This window comes from Ctenopharyngodon idella, chromosome 7 (assembly GCF_019924925.1).
Source record: "Ctenopharyngodon idella isolate HZGC_01 chromosome 7, HZGC01, whole genome shotgun sequence".
NCBI lineage: Eukaryota > Metazoa > Chordata > Actinopteri > Cypriniformes > Xenocyprididae > Ctenopharyngodon > Ctenopharyngodon idella.
In genome coordinates, this window is record NC_067226.1 from 3,205,137 (window position 1) to 3,223,011 (window position 17,875).

Here is a 17,875-nt window from a genome sequence, read left to right on the forward strand (position 1 = left end):
TGCCGTAGTGAACGCATTGCAGAGCTTCCGTGTTTACATCCGTCATTGATGATGCTGGAGCCAGCCAATACTGTCTGGCATTCGGACGTAAGCATGGAAGCTCTGCAATGCGTTCACTGTGTCAACTGCATAAAGACTGACAGTGAAGAGGAAAAATTGTTGAATAAAGTCGTTTTTTTTGTTTTGTTTGTTTTTGGACACAAAAAGTATTCTCATCACTTCATAACATTAAGGTTGAACCACTGTAGTCATGTTGACTATTTTAACCATGTCTTTACTACTTCTCTGGACCTTGTGGTAATTTTGTTGCTTTCTATGGAAGATAAAAAAAAATCTCTTGGATTTAATCAAAAATATCTTAATTTGTGTTCCGAAGATGAACGAAGGTCTTACGGGTTTGGAACAACATGAGGGTGAGTACTTAAAGGGTTAGTTCACCCTAAAATGAAAATAATGTCATTTATTACTCACCCTCATGTCATTCTACACCCGTAAGACCTTCGTTCATCTTCGGAACACAAATTAAGATATTTTTGATTAAATCCGATGGCTCAGTGAGGTCTGCATAGACAGCAATGGTACTTCCTCTCTCAAGATCCATAAAGGTACTAAAAACATATTTAAATCAGTTGATGTGAGTACAGTGGTTCTACCTTAATATTATAAAGCGGTAAGAATATTTTTTTGTGCGCCAAAAAAACAAAAAAACTTTTTAACAATATCTAATGATGGCCGATTTCAAAACACAGCTTTATGAAGCTTCAGAGCTTTACAAATCGAATCAGTGGTTTGATTTCAGCAGTTTGGTGGTTTGACACGCGATCCGAATCACTAATTCGACTCAAAAGATTCATAATGCTCCGGAGCAGTGTTTTGAAATCGGCCATCACTAAATATTGTTAAAAAGTCGTCTTTTTTTTTTTTTTTCTTCTTCGGCGCACAAAAATATTCTCGTTGCTTTATAATATTAAGGTAGAACCACAGAACTCACATGAACTTTTTTAAATATGTTTTCAGTACCTTTATGGATCTAGAGGAAGTACCATGTCTATGCAGGCCTCACTGAGCCATCGGATTTAATCAAAAATATCTTAATTTGTGTTCCGAAGATGAACGAAGGTCTTACGGGTGTAGAATGACATGAGGGTGAGTAATAAATGACATTATTTTCATTTTTGGGTGAACTAACCCTTTAATGACAGAAATTTCATTTTGGGGTGAACTAATCCTTTAACATAATCCCTTACATTCCACAAATAAGGTGACAACTTATAGATTACTTTTACCTAAGTTGATTAGGGTTGGAGCTGAACTTTGCAGGAAGGTAGATCTCCAGGAACAGGATTGGGCACCCCAGATCTAGGCTATTTATTTTACAATTCGATTGAATGAATTGTTCAGTGACTCAATCATAACACACAAAAAGACCCTCGCTATAACCTACAGAACGATTTTTTTGGTGAGCGGATTTAAAAGATTTGAGTCGCAGGGATGAATCAAAATCCCCAGGCACTATTGTGAAAAGCCCATAAGCGTGTGAACTAGTGCACAGAGTCGCCAATCAGAATCGCCGTGGAGGGACGTAATGTCCCTTTAAGTGCAGACGGCAAGTGGAACATCTGCGTCTCCTCCTCTGTGACATCGCGCAGAGGAGCGTCCTATGGACGGGCTGACTCCGCCCACCAGTCAGGAAGATACAGAGCTCTCTGATCGTAAGTGGCCGTGTAGAGCGAGAGCTGATACAGACGTTTGTGTTATTAGTCCCTGTTCAAGAGAATCAACATGACTGGCGCTTGAACGGAATGTCAGATTAGCTTTCATTTGGACACAGTCATCATTCCTAGTTACTTATCGCACACACAACTGGGCGATAGCAAAGTTTCCAGACTTATATTAACCATATTTTAGTAGATTCCCAATCAGGCTTTTCTTTGTAAGACAGTTTACACATACTGAAACAAAGTGGATTTAACAGTGGCTACGTGGTTTACCCGCACTCCAAGATGCTTCTGGTCTCCCAGCGGCTAGACTCACCTCGCATGGACCCATTAGTGAGTTTATGAGTTTCATATTATTGGATTGCTTTGAATGGTGGCTCGCTCTAATGTTACGATAATTTGGTGTTTACAACTACCCTGCTTATGTGTCACTTATGTGTCACATCCAAACACTAGCTTTTTACGCAGCAGTGCTTTTTAAACTGTAACACTCCTACTGTTATGCTCGAGTTCCACAGTGAAGTTTGGAAACTTGAGTGGAGAAATCCCGGGGTTTTGTGTGTGTTAGATGGGGCAGACAGAGATTAGATGACAAGCTTGAAGACTGCATCAAAGATTAACTGGCGATGTCTCACGCATTTACGCACACAGTCCGAGGAAGCTCCATTTACTAAATTGATTTTGCTAGTATTTTTGTTGAATCTTAAAAGCAGCCATTCTGACTAGTCATGACAACTTACTCATGAAAGCTATTGTAACAAAAGAGATAATGTGTAGCAACTGAGCCAGATAGAAGACGAGGTACTAGCATGTCTTTTAAATCAGTAGGCTACCAAATATACTGCTGCTATATACAAATAAAACTACTACTTTTAGGCAAACATGTGCAGTTTGTTACTATTAGCAATGGAATGGTTATTTGTCACGATTGGGATAGGCTAGTGACTAGCAGGCAGAGCAAATACTAGTGACTAATTGAATAGATTCCAGTCATTATTGGAATAAGTCGGCTACTTAGCTAATGAAGAGATCAATTTGATTACTTTATGCACTAGTAATATAAATAATAGATACTAGTTAGTTGAAATGCTTGCCATAACTGCTATGACGACCTCTAATTCAGAAAAATAGCAGGTTAAGAGCGACTAGAGATCCTATCAGCACAGTCATTTAAACGGGTGGCTTGCTTTATCGATGCATGTAAGGCAACTTGACGATTGATAAAACCTTTGTTTTCATACATACGGCTGAAGGCAATGTGGAGTCAGAGAGGTAAAAGCCCCACACTGTTAAAGCAGCATGTGGTCTGCTTGTTGGAATGAAATGGCATTTATCAGACACCCAGCGGGGCTGCGCTCGCTAACAAAAGACTGAAAACTGGGGACTTGGACGAGAGCGCGGCTCTGGGGCTGCAGACGCTGTGTAAATCATCTCAAAATGAGCGATAATGTGAGTTTTCACTGTCGGAATTGCGGCTGCGTTTAAGCCTAGTGTTTAACAGTTAATGTGGATTGCTGAGAGATAAGAGAGACAGACGGTGGATGAAATGCGGGACAGGACTGCCAGTGTGTTCAGGATTAAGCCGAGCTATAGCAGAATACGTAATGGGATTATAAAGGTGGCGGAGGGCTCGTTCACTCTCAGAATAAGAGACTAGAAGGCAGCATATATCACTGCTTTTCATATAAATAACAGCAAGGTGTCTGTATGTCTGTCTGTTTTAGAACACGCTTGAGATCGCATGTAATTCAGTTTCTTGTCGATCAATAAACTATAAAGGAGAACGTTCAATGACGAGCCTGATTTACGCGCTGCTCCCCTTCGCTTTGTCATGGATTTGCCCAAACACATTTCCGAAAGCTATTATTGTATTTCCACAGATACGGCATGTTTACCCCCGCTGGACAGTCCCAGATTGTCAGTCTCATAAGTTTCCCTTTAGTTCAACAGGGAGTTTCCTCTGTAGGGATCGTTCTCTGTAACATTTGACAAGCGTGATGTGACTTAATTGTCACAAATAATAAAATTGCATATGATTATTAATAACATAATCCAATGCAGTTGTGGTTTACAGTTGGCCTATATCGGTAATTTTTGCAAAATGTTTGTTGACGTCATAATAGCTCATTTTTCTAATTGTTAGCCTATATATTATTATTAAATATAAATTATTAAAATAATAATGAATATAATTTTAAATAAAAAAATAAGCTATATGTGTTATATAATAACTATATTTAGCCTATATCGTATTAAAAATGTTAAAATTCGGAGCTTTTCTGAGTTAAGCTAGTTGTTTTTCTGAAAACAAATATCACAGTTGTAGATTTCCCGCACCGGATCTTTCTGCTCCACTCGATTTGAACTGATCTGTGGCCAAATGAGTCAGTGCGCTTTGAAGCTGCTGTTGACGGATGAATAAAAGGGCCGGAGTGGAATGCGCGCGCTAGTCTTCAGATCTCGTGCACGCACAGAGCGGTTCACTGTAATGCGAGCAGCGCTCGTGAATACACTTGGATCTCACCTCAAAGTTAGGTGAAAGTTTAAAACAACACATCCAACTTTTATCTTACCGACGTTTCTAGGATGAGATCACTGAGTCAGGGCTTGTGCGAAGGAATTTAACTCTGAGGGGTTTTTTCTTTTGTAGAGAGACGATGTTTGCGAGTTCAAAAGCAGTCTTCAAAGAGCGAGATTCAGCACACCCTCATACCACAAACAATCGCTCTGTCATTTTCCCGCGCTAACTAAGAATCGTTCTCAGTGCATCACCTTGAGTGACTCGTTTTTCCTTCGTGAGGAGACAAGGATGAAATTGTGCTGATTTGCAGAGAGAACCATATGGTGGATCGAGGAGACAGATAAGGATGGGAGGGAGAGATAGAGATAGCAGAGTGTTGAAGGGATTCTGATCTAGACAAAGAAGAAGAGAGAAAGGTTGGGCTGTCCTAGGTTCTTCCTCATTTTCACGAGTGTTTATGCTCAGGATGGACGTGAGTACCTGAGTACTTGGAAGTGATGTCAATAATTAATCATAAAAATACTTGTAATTGTGTCTTCCCAACTCAATCTCATGAGAAAACATAACTATTTTAAGAGTTGGCATACTCGTACACCTTTTTAAAGACCCACCCGTAAACCTGTCAGTAAGCAGATCGTATGAAAACATACAAAATGAAATTGTACAAATTCGTACAAATTAGCTACCAATTTGCCATAATGTAAATTAGCTATAAATAATTGTCATGAGGGTTCTTTTCTCAGCTTCAAAGCATCTGATTTAAGTCTGGAAGCATCTTCTTCTGGGATACATTTAAGATGCACACCTAGTTTGTGGTCTATAAACAAACACCTTTTCATAAGTAGATACATATTTAATCGATCAAATTGTCCACATTAGTCATATATAATAAGACAAACATCTTAGATTCATTCATAGAGCGTCTTTTTCCAGCATCTTTAGTCCTGTTTACCCTTGTATGTACATTCTAAGCATTTTTAGACATATTCAGAGAAACCCGGTCAGTTCCAGAGCAGTTCTTTGGTATTGACGCTTTGTAAAGAAAGGGAACTGAGAAAACGAGAATGAGAGAAAAAAACGCATAGGCTGTTGGCCCGTGAAGGGAAACCCTCATGTGTTTCTGCTATCGCTCTGGCTTCCTGATTTAACGTCAGTTGGCGAGAAGGACAGAGAGAGCGAGTTAAGGTGAGGAAAGGAGAGAAAAACTGCGTCACTGTGATCAGGCAAGACCTCACCAGGAAATAACAGTGTTGCCTAGGGATGAAAAACAAACAGGAGCACATACAGAATATTTGGTTGAGTAAGTTCTTTTCCTCTTTCCAACACTTTGCACAAAAACTCAGTCAGAAGTACTAGACTGAAGAACACTCACCTCAGAGCTTTGTCAGCTTTAAGTGACTCTCTCTGGAAACCCCTGCGTCTCTCTGACACATGGAGGAAAGCTTACAAGCACCTGATTTTTCTAAGAAATGAATGCGAAATCAGTGGCACAGCAGTGAAGTCTATATGTGTAAGCCCATGCTTACACATACATTGATGAATCAATAATCTGATTAATCAATTATTGAATGAATCAGAGAAGCAGAGCTTAACAACAAGGAAACATATGCTGCCTCTGGAGAAAACGTCAGAGGACGTGAGGGCTATAAAGATAGAGACTGCTTACTTTATCTCTGACAATCAACTACTGTAAAGCCCCCTGTGAACCCGGCATCTGTTATGGCTCGAGTGCCCAAAGGAACATCATTCATTTGGAGCCTCATTTTAGCTGCATCAGCAGCTGAAATGCTTTAAAAAGTTGCTTACTCTCCACACACCGATTTGGGAACAACCTCCGCCAAGTTTCTGTTTCTGTGCATACATGTGGGAAATTTATGACTGATTCCAGACCTCTGAGTGGAGTTGTTCTCCTTCTCAAGGTATTGCTTGTTAATTGAGGGTGAATTAGGCTAAAATGTTCTAAATTTTAAAAATTAAAAGTTCCCCAATTCAATTCTTATGCTAGTTTTACTTGACACCAGGAAAAGGGGTCATTTGAACTTGTAGATTGAAGTTAGGATGTAAACTAGAAAAAACAACTGAAATCAACCTAAGCTGATTTGCTGGTTTCCCAGCCTGCATGGTTTTAAAGAGATTTCAAACAGAAAGCAGCTTTTAACCAAGTTTAAGCAAACCATCTTAGGTTGGAATAAGTTTTTCAGCATGGTATAGCCCAAGACGACTTGTTTTATAAATACTGTCCTTGTAGATGCATTTTTCACAAAATTTACAACCATTTAAGAAGCTAATGTCATCCTCCACTTCCATACAGTCATCTGCAAGCTTACAGTCAGCTCTGCCTCCTTCCAGTTAACAACCAATGAATAGAAGTCCCCATGCTACATTGTTTCGATAATCCACTACACTTGGATGTCTGTCACAATACGGAAGAAAAGATCTGCCACTACATCTGTTTTTAATCATGACTTTAAGTTCAGTAGCATTTTAGTTTGTAGAGCATGCAACATATTCTCCAGAGTGGAGCATTTAAATGAAAAAGGGAAGGTCACGTGTGAAAAAGAGAAGGGGAAAAGCAAAACAAAACAATGAGAAATGGAAATCTCCACATACCCACTGAATCACATCATGCCTACAAATTTGCTTGGATACAGTTTGTTCTGATTATTTGTATTGCTCTGGGGGAACAGGACAGTTGCTGTGGTTAAGCTGTGTTGGTGTTTATGTTTAGCATTCCGTTTTGTCTCTCTCCCTTTCTTTGTGTGTATCTCTTAGTTTCATAGACCTTAGCAGCACACCTGATTTGCATGGCTAATTTAATAGTCAACATAGAAGATCATTCAAGACCGCCTGATTCCCTCTCTTCTCCTCTCATTATTAGACTGTTGCAACACTGTCTGTCTATAGTCTCACCGCATGGAATACAGGTCTTTGTTCGGCACCAGCAGTGGCTTCCCGCTTGCATCATCATTACACACTCAGACTGTAATGAACCTGTGGCTCCTTTTGGAGAATGTAGGCATGTGCTCAGGGTAGATGAGATACAGTTTGTTTTACCTTCCACTATAAGCCCTATAAGTCGCTAACAGTGATGAAATTAACTGCAACCGTTCTTTGATCAGACAGACAAGTGAGTATATTGAACATTCCAGAAAGCATTCTCAGAATATCATTGCAGAAAGTGTGTCGACTGCTGAAGGGCAATACGACAGTAATTGAATGAGTGACAGAAAGAGCAGCTCCAAATGTCTGTAATGTGTTTGAGTATGTTCACTGCTCAGCACTTGATTGATTAGCCATGTTTCAACTGTTTCCATTTTGTGCTGGCCAGATTTTCTAATCTACAATCGACTATCTAATCTATGTATCCGACTGTCTATTCACACTCAGAAAAAAAAGGTACAAAAGCTGTCATTGGGGCGGTACTCTTTCAAAAGGTTCTAATATGTACCATTTAGGTATTAATATGTGGGTCAGTGACAAATAAGGTTTTTAAAAGTGTATAAAAAACATAATGGGGATATGATTAATTTTGAAGTTTTATTAAGTGTTAACAATGAGATTATGTGGTTTTTATAATCAATTAACACTGCTTTTGTCATTTTTTACAAGATGGACAAAATTTGTCACCAAAAAAGTCATTCGGTTTTACCAAATGACACTTTTGGTTATACCGAATGACGATATTTTCGAACAGTGCTGACAGGCTGATATCTAGCTAGCTATCTAGCTAGCAAGCAAAAGGACAATTAAACATTTTATATTTAGTACAAGTTTTTAAAATATTACAACACTTTCCATGTTTTATTAGCGGTTGTACCGAATGACCAGGGCCCTCATTTATCAACGGTGCGTATGGACAGATTTGTGCGTAATGAGTGCGTAAGAACAGTTTCACGCAAAGTGTGGGATTCACCAACTTGTACTTATATGTAGAAATGTGTGTAAATAAAAGCACACCTCTGAGCATGCTTACGCAGAGAATCTAGTGGTAGAATAACGACACTACACATAAAAAGCATTTAACAGTGTCACAGTATGCATTAAGCAATCCACATGTCCTGTGTTTCTTTTAATTATAAAACACTCAATTTATAATTTGTCTAGTTTTAAACACAATGCGTAATTGGTGTCAAACCCTATAAAAGATGGCTGTGAAAAATGTTTGTCTCAGTGCAATGGCTTATCTTGCGTTATTGGAAGACTTGGCAAACAATGCGCTCCGCAGAGAGCGCGTTTTCCAAGATTGTGCTGATCTGCTTGGCGAGAGCACAGAGTGCTCTCTTTGTCATTATTGCGGTGAGGAAAAAATACAATCACGTGATTTTTAAAGGGAAGTGTTGTCACCATATATGGTTCATTGGAGGCGTTTCATAATGCTAATGACCGTGAACGAGCATGGTACTTACGCACATGTGGGATTTATCAACAATGATTGCTTACTCATGTGCGTAAGAACTGCGTGCACACATTTGATAAATACGGATTTTCTTGTACTTAGGCACATTCTAAATTTCATTCGTAGGACAAAATATAGAACCTTTTCTAAGCACTGTTGATAAATGAGGGCCCTGATGTTTCAGGAGCAAGTGAAAACATGAATTTTTCAAATAGTTAGTTACTTTGCTTCACAATTATGTGGTCCTTTGCAGGTGTCTGAATGATTTCACAACCTGTCACATGATACTGACCGCATGACTTGATCCAAAATGGTCCCTTTATATTGGTTACTCTGAATGACATCAATGAAATTCATTTTTCCAGACATTCTTTCTCATAACAAAGCGACGACTTCATAATTTTAATACCATTTTGCACTATGTTGATAAAAAATATATACATTAAACCTAATGACCTTTTGATACTTCAAAAACTTTAAAATATCTTTATATGTAGCAAAATATAATTAAAACCTTTTGGATTCAATAAAAGAGATCTAGTTGTACTACCTTATATACTTTGGATGTCATATCTTTGTTTTTTATTATTATTAAAGCCTTTGGACAAATAAATGACCCATCATGTCATTGACCCATGTACACTTCTGGTACCAATAGGGCTTTTCACACCCTGGGTTACTGTCATTCTAAACACTGCTTTTAACCCCGGGTAAAGGAACATTTCACACTTGTAATTCAAAAGCGGGGTTGGCACCACTTTTTACCCGGGGTTATTAAACCCTGCTCTGGAGTGGAGTTAACCCTGCATTGTAGTGCCATAATTTGTACAGTGTGAAACAATGCTTTGGACAGTCACGGAAACACTGCGTGTTGTATATAAACAGTAAATTCAGCATTTGAGAGGAAAAATATCAAATGCTGACAGAAAATGTGACAATTTGAGTGAAGAAGAGACTGTTTCATTCTTACCTTTTATAGTCTGAAATGTCCATTCACTATAAACTCAATACAGTCGGCAATATGAGGATGCGCAATGCTAGAGCTATGTTAACAGGTCGTGTTTGCATTTATCCAATCAGTGACACTGACGCCACAAATATGCAAATAAGAATGTTAACCCAGGGTTTAGGAATGTACAATGTGAAACGTCAGCTTATGAATACCCAGGATAAATTTTTAACCCCGGGTAAATTATGAGCAGTATGAAACGTGAAGCAAGATAACCCAGGATTACATTTACACAGGGTTTAGAATGACCTAGGGTTAACTATTTCAAGTGTGAAAAGCTCTATCATGTATCTTTGAGGTACTAATATGCACTCTTTAGGTACAAAGGTGTACCTTTTGATAGGATACTGCCTCAGTGACAGCTTTTGTACATTTTTGTACCAGCTTTTTAATCTCAAAGAGATAAACAACGTTTACAGTGCTTCATGCCTGTATGATAAATTGTAGCCAAGATATCTAGCCATGATTCAGCATTGACAAAATGCCGGTCCCACACACTGGACAAAAAACACTGTGATGCAAGACAACTCATACACACACCGGACGAGTCATTCTGTACTTGCGTTCTCAGGTTTAAAACGTAGTGAATATAATCACCAAACAGGCAAAAACAGAGACTTTATTCAAGCTGTTGTGCATTTAATGAATGCACAACAGGCAATCTTCTAGCCTAGGGTGAAGTCATTATGTACATTAACAATGATTTGGGACAAATATTTAGTGGAAAACTCTGTGGCGCAGCAGGACTTTCAACAGCCAGTGTGTGTACACAGAAAAAACTCATCAAAATTCATCAGCCCTATTGGTTCTTCATTGCACATGAGCTGTATTAGGAGTGCAACCTAAATTTTCGGACACTGTCAGAACTTTGTCAGAGGCTAAGATTCATCAAAAGACCATTAATTCACTATTGATGATCACACTCGCGATCAAAGATTCATGATTCCCCAACGTCAAAGTACTGACGGTACAGTATGCATCGGGCTTAAGTCAACATGACACTACAAATGCAATCCATGTCACTTCACATAATGTGAAATATTTCTGAGTGAAACGGGATACTCAATGAGCTAAAAAATGAAGGATTGGAAAATTCAAGAGCTTGGTGTTGTCATCTGAAAAGGAGACCAGAAACATGTTTCAAAAAAAAAAAAAAAAGAAAATCAACTTTGATTTCATGTTGACTTTTAGAGAAATGTAAAAACTGATGGTTGTTAAAAGTTTTTCCAAGAGTGCAGCTGAACACAGATGTGTCTGAAGATTAATCAGTACTGAGACTCATACAAGACTTCAAAGAAACCATGTTGCAACAAAAGGACAAGTAAATGTTTCTCGTTTGAACGTGTCACTACGTTACACCTTGATGAATGGTCCTGCAAAACAGTGATCATGCCCACTAGAACGCACGCGAATGGCTGCGCTTTCATCTGCGGTCCAAAGTAAAAATACCCAGAATTCCTGGCACTTCACAATGCACTCATTCCCAGAAGCAGTTGTCGTAGTAACCTTGGCAGCTTTTCACAAGTGCGATCTTTTTTTCTACTTCTTTCTAAGGGATACAAATGGAATAGGGTGTAAATTATTAATTAGTGGAGATGGTAGGGGAAGGATTTTATTTATTCATACACATAAGACATTTTTATCTATGTGTGTTCTCAGTGAAAGAAACAAAGTAATGTATGTGGAATTAAAATGATCTATGACCGTGCGATCGTGATCTTGGTAACAATCTATCTGGTAACTGCATTAATTTAGTGAGTATTATGGGCTGTCTTCTGCATTGTTTCGTTGTTGTCTTGTCTGCAAGTGGTATTCTAGGTCACTCCCTCCTCCCTTGTGTCATCCATTAACAGAGCGCGCGCATGTGTGTGTGTGTGTGTGTGTGTGTGTGTCTACGTTTGATCAAAAGTGTGTGTGCTTGCCACTTTCATGTACTTGCTTTTTGTAAAGATGGATAGACACCTACTTTTTCTAGGTTTTTTCATTGTTCCTCTATAGCCTTCATCAAATACACCTACATATATTTTCTCTTTTCTTTATTTCCCTCCTTCCTTTTATTATTTAATCCGTCATTTTTTTGTCTGTATGTGCTACAGGTCAGCGAGAGTGCCACTATGGCAGTAATGGGCCCATTCTGGAACACAGGTGTCCATTTGCAAGCCCATAGTAACAGATTGTGGTGAAGGGTTCATTGAGTAACTTGATCCAGACATAATGTTTTACCACGGTAGGCTGTGGTTTGCCCAGTGACTCGGGTTACATACACATACAGGTGTCTCCAGCCATCTTCATCCACAGAGCATGATCTTCTTGACCCTGGTGACCCCAGCCAGTAGAAGGGTGGCGTCTCCGTAATTGATATAAGTGATTAATAACTCTCCATTCACTCTGTTCAATTTAAACATAATTGCCTTTTCATTTTAGTGTCAGCTTGAAGCCTCTCAGAAGGCTAAACTTAATGATAAATGCCTGGTCTTTCTGTGTCACACCTCTCCATTGCATCTCAGTGTAATTAAGTAAAGAGGTGTGATGAGAATCCAGCATAGACTATTAGTGCATCAGCATATGTAAATGGTTTTTGTGTGTTTTGTTTTCTGTCTGTCCATAAGAAGTGTATGAGACCATGAGATGATAGAATTGCAAGGTCCAGATGAAATCTGTTAAAACTGCTTTTTGTTTTAAAGAAATGGACACTTTTATTAAGCAAGGATGCATTAAAGTGATCAAATGTGACAGTAAAGATTTCTATTTCAAACAAATGCTGTTCTTGAACTTTCTATTGATCAAAGAATCACCAAATCAGTGTATTAGAATGATTTCTGAAGGATCATGTGACACTGAAGACTGGAGTGATGGCTGAAAACTTACTTTAAACTGCAGTAATATTTTGCAATATAACAGTTTACTGTGTTTTGTATCAAATAAATGCAGCCTTGGTGAGCATAAGAAACTTACCAACCTCAAATGTTTGAATGGTAGTGAGTGGAATAGATTTAAACATTGTAAACATGGGGAAAACACATAGCCTCGGGAAATGGGAGGAAAAACAAGTCCACCATTAATTGTTTTTAAACAGTCCACATTAATCACAGAAAATAACACATTTTATTAAAATCAACACCTGAATTATTGAAAAGAACATACAATAGTTTGGGAATATGCAGATCTTTGTGAAAATGGCATTCCAATTCTGTGGAAATCTTTGTCCTTTTTTTTTGCAAAGTTCTGTGTGCGGTTTCCAAAAAAATCGATTGCATGTGTCAAGAAACCAGACAAGAAAGGTTGTAGAGACCATTGTCTTAAAGACCGCAAGTGTTTTGGCCACATTACACTTTGCATTCGCTTAAATAGCTACAATGTGCGTAGAATGCAAAACCACTGGAAATCCTAGAGAGAACAAAAGCAATGGTAGATAAACTGTTTATTGCTGGAATCATTTGTTTGAGAAACTCTACACATATCACTATGTCTCTGTGGCTCGTGTTTTTGTTTTTTTTTTCCTCCACTGTTTAGTTATTTTTAGAGAACATGGGAATTGAGAGCGTGAGATGCTCATTTTGTTGGAGGGGCAAGCTCATGTCACACTGTGATTGCATGCCAGCGATAGAGTCTCCTTATGACAGGAAAGACAGAGTGAGGGAGAGAAAGAAAGAACATGTGTGTGTGAAAATGAGAGGGGGGGGGGGGGGGGGGGGGAGATAATGAATCATTCACTACAAAAACCATTTAAAAATCAGTCATACTTGTCTGACTCTCTTCCCTCTCCTGCATTCTTCAGCCATTACCAGAATATTAAAACATTTGTTTCCAGAAGCAAACTAAGAATTCCTACTTGGGCTGATAAAAGGACCGTAAATCTGATTGTGTTTGTATTAGTCTGTATATACTGCAGGTTGTGGTTAGAGGGGTTTTATAAGTATCTTAACCTCTCGTCCCATGAGCCCTACAAACGGATGATGATGTAATTGAGAGCTGGGTCATTAGGTAAAGCTGGGTTTGCCAATGCTCTGGATTTTATGTGCACTAACACGTATAACTGCATGTTTTCTATTACACGCTTTATTGAATATGCTAGGAGTTCATCAATGTAGACAATCCAAATAAACATCTAACGAATCACCTTTTGGTTAAAGGGGTCAGACTGTTGTGAATAGAGGACAGTCAGTCATTCATGCTCTTTTTTCCCTCTTATTTTTCCATCCTCTACTTCATCTCATGTTATCATGCACACCCTAAAGTGTTTTTGAAGGGTTTGCTCTAATGGCTTCAATCACTGTTTGGCCCAGATTTCCTAAACCCCGGAGAGCTCTGAGATGAATTAAATCGCTAAAGACCCTGCCGAAACCACAAAATAGGGCGAGACATCAAAGTGGAGGATTTCTTGTGCGTTTGTTATAGTGCTCACTTCAGAAATTAGTGTAGCTAAAAGTCAGCGGCGGTGTTTTGCAAGTTTTTTAGGAATGAGACAGCACTTGATTTTTATCTGCTATCAATTTGATGTGTTGCTCATAAAGAGTTTATAATTTGCATTACGGTAAACATTACCATAATTTGTGTCAAAACCGAACGCCCAAAAAAAAAAAAAAAAAAAAACGTGTCAGCTCGGGAAGGCGACCGCAGACGAGCATCACTTCAACCACTTGGCTGTCAAATGTAAGATCAATATCTGTCTTGATACAGGTGAAATTTCCTCGTTGGAAACAAAAAGCTTATCTCTCACTTATCTCCTCATAGTCGGCTTTATTCACCCCGAGTAATTGGCTTTGAGTCGAGCCATATCCGCGCTAACAGCGTGTCTGTGAAAACGCGCCGCTGGAGCGCGAGACGACGCTCTCTGAAGTGGCGTAGCGGCTGTCTCGCGGTGCGTTTCAATGTGCCGCACGGGGTTGTTTGCTGTTGCGACAGAGCTGTGGGTGGAAAGGAGGAACATATTTCTACCTCGCTCAGATGTCCAAAACAAACAGCGCTATGAAGGCTGGAGCTACTCTCCGTTAGGACCAAAATTCCACAGCTACCACGCAGCCAGGGAATCTTATTGCTCCCTTTCTCTCTCTCTCTCCCTCTCACTGAGATTTAAATAATTTTTCCAGGGGGGTTTGAAAGGATTCTGCGAGCAACATCAACAGTTATGCACCTTGTTCTGCTGCACTAGCAATAGATATTGCTTTATCTGTTCAATAGGACAACCGCTAACAATCATCGGTCAGTCAAAGGACAGCATAGGGAAAACATGATGGGAAAAGGGGGTAAATGATATTAGCTCTGTAAAGCTCCCGCTACATCAGCTTGACAGGGCATCATCTAATCCTACCTAAACAGCTGTCTGAACATAGGGATGGGGGGGCTTTATTGACAGCTTTTTTCCAGAGGTTCAGTCAAGGTAGGGAAATATTCTGAAAGAAATGAAGGGATAAAAAGTTTTAGTTGAGTGTGTGAGGGGAAGAAAGAAATGTCTGTCCTATCCACAACAACCTCTCTGAGGATTCAAATTTGAATTGGCATAATAAACAAAAACAAGTGTTTATGTCCCTTTAGGTTAGACCAAATCAGTCAGTACACTACCATTTAAAATGTTAGTGATTGTTTTTTTGTTGTTGTTGTTTAATGTGTCTTATGCTCACCAAGGTTATAAAATACAGTAAAAAAGTAATATTGTTAAATATAAATGTAACACTTTAAAATGTAATTTATTCCTGTGATGGCAAAGCTGAATTTTTAGCAGTCATTACTCCAGTCTTCAGTGTCATGTGATACTTCAGAAATCATTCTAATATGCTAATTTGTCACTTCACTGTCACTTTTGACCCATTTAATGCATTTAGTATCTGAATAAAGTATTAATTTCTTTAGGGATACACAATATATTGGCCACCATATGGGTATTGGCCGATATATGTTAATTTTTAATGTTATCGTTATCGGCCCAATAAGAAAATTTGGCCAATATTTTAAAGCCGATAAATAATGGATTATTTCCTTCAGCTGAGACACTTAAGATGTGCATTGTTCACTATGATGGTTTTAAATTGCTTGAAATATGATTGGAGTCACTTTAAAACAGAAAATACAGTTAAGTGCAACATGTGCAGCACAAATCTGTCATATAGGCAACATAAAATTATAATGATCATCATTATAATCGTGTGCTTGGGACATGGCTTTTAAAGGGTTAGTTCACCCAAAAATGAAAATTCTGTCATTAATTACTCACCCTCATGTCGTTCCACACCCGTAAGACCTTCGTTCATCTTCGGAACACAAATTAAGATATTTTTGATAAAATCCGATGGCTCAGTGAGGCCTGCATTGCCAGCAAGACAATTAACACTAACAGATGCCCAGAAAGCTACTAAAGACATATTTAAAACAGTTCATGTGACTACAGTGGTTCAACCTTAACGTTATGAAGGGACAAGAATACTTTTTGTGCGCCAAAGAAAAACAAAACAGTGACTTTATTCAACAATATGTAGCGATGGGCGATTTCAAAACACTGCTTCATGAAGCTTCAAAGCTTTACGAATCTTTTGTTTCAAATCAGTGGTTCGGAGTGGCAAAGTCACGTGATTCCAGTAAACGAGGCTTCGTTTTTGTGTTTCAAAATTTCAATGGTTCACCACTGGGGGCCGTGACTTTGGCAGTTTTATACATGCTCCGAACCACTGATTCGAAACAAAAGATTTGTAAAGCTTCGAAGCTTCATGAAGCAGTGTTTTGAAATCGCCCATCACTAGATATTGTTGAGTAAAGTCGTTATTTTGTTTTTTGGCGCACAAAAAGTATTTTCGTCGCTTCATAACATTAAGATTGAACAACTGTAGTCACATGAACTGTTTTAAATAAGTCTTTAGTAGCTTTCTGGGCATTGAAATTGTTAATTATCTTGCTGGCAATGCAGGCCTCACTGAGCTCTCGGATTTTATGAAAAATATCTTAATTTGTGTTCCAAAGATGAACGAAGGTCTTACGGGTGTGGAACGACATGAGTGAGTAATTAATGACAGAATTTTCATTTTTGGGTGAACTAACCCTTTAATGGTGAGACTTTTGTCTTTGTAATCAGTCTCAAAAATTATATAAAAAATTTGGATTTAGATTTATCGGCCAATATATCGGTTATCGGCTTTGAAATATAAAGAATTATCGGTATCGGCCAAAATGTTCATATCAGTGCATCCCTAAATTTCTTTTAAAAAAATGATCCCAAACTTTTGACTGGTAGGCTGTGTATATGTAATTCAAAAACAGCAAATGAGATGTATACAAACTAGTATACATAAAAAAACTCAACCTGTCATTAGCTGGACAGATCCCCTAATTTACTCCATTTGGTAATTTCTGCTGAACGTCTTAAGTATTTTCTTCTAATAGTATGTGTTCTAATAGTTTCATTGAGATTCTGCCCCAAGGCAGTTTAATTTGGAAACACAGCTCTAGGACTAGCTGGCTGAGGTTATGTCTCTTCTCCATGTCTCGTTAGGTTAGTTCTTTCTGGATTTTTCTCACTCACACTGCTTTCTATTATAACAGCTGGGCTGGGCTTCTCTATGCTGCCACATCAGGACCTAATAAATGTGCCATACGCTCATTGATTTCCCTGTGCATGTTTGTGCAGCTGCTGGTAATGACATCACTTTCTGAGTACATGTGGTTGTGTAGGAGTCAATGAGTAAGACAGCTACATGTTGTTTTTCAGTAGGAACAAAACGATGCAGCTAGGGTAGATGCCATCATTGCCCCTTCAACCACCCAGCAAGCAGTAACAGTAGCATCGTCTCGCAGTCTCTGTTATACAACAAGACTAAATGCCACTCAGGCTATAGAGGCACTTTCTCCCATAATGCTCCCTGTTCTCTGACCTACTGACACAACAAAATATTGGCAGCAGCGCAGTGGTGCAGTCGTTGTGTGTGCGTTTGTGCTGATACAAAGCATTTTTGTTTTTTGCCATCCCCCTTTAAAGAGTTGCTGGCTGCAGGAATACATTCCTCCTCTTTTTATCTGTCAGAACTCCCCTCCTCCCTCTCTTCACCTCCTCCTTTTTCCCACTATGTTAAATTGTTGTGACACTGTAGCACTTGAGCGTCTGGTGTTAAAATATTCCTTCTTAATGACAAATGAACATGTGGATAGATTCCTCTCCCTGGCAGGTCATTAACATTTGACACATTGGAAGCGGCGCTGATGCCGTGGTGCGGGCACAGTTCTCTCTGCATTGCAATGGGGTGATT

At 38.8% G+C, this 17,875-nt stretch overlaps 1 protein-coding gene across 1 annotated transcript in view; it reads left to right on the forward strand.

Annotated features, from left to right (window-relative positions):
* The first annotated feature begins 1,696 nt into the window (after window positions 1–1,696).
* The window catches only part of si:ch73-211e3.1 (trithorax group protein osa), a 73,919-nt gene continuing 57,740 nt past the window's right edge, over window positions 1,697–17,875 (forward strand). The window contains exon 1 of the mRNA XM_051899615.1: window positions 1,697–2,051. Coding sequence (XP_051755575.1) covers window positions 2,004–2,051 — 48 coding nt within the window. The 5' untranslated portion in view covers window positions 1,697–2,003. The remainder of the gene's footprint in view (window positions 2,052–17,875) is intronic.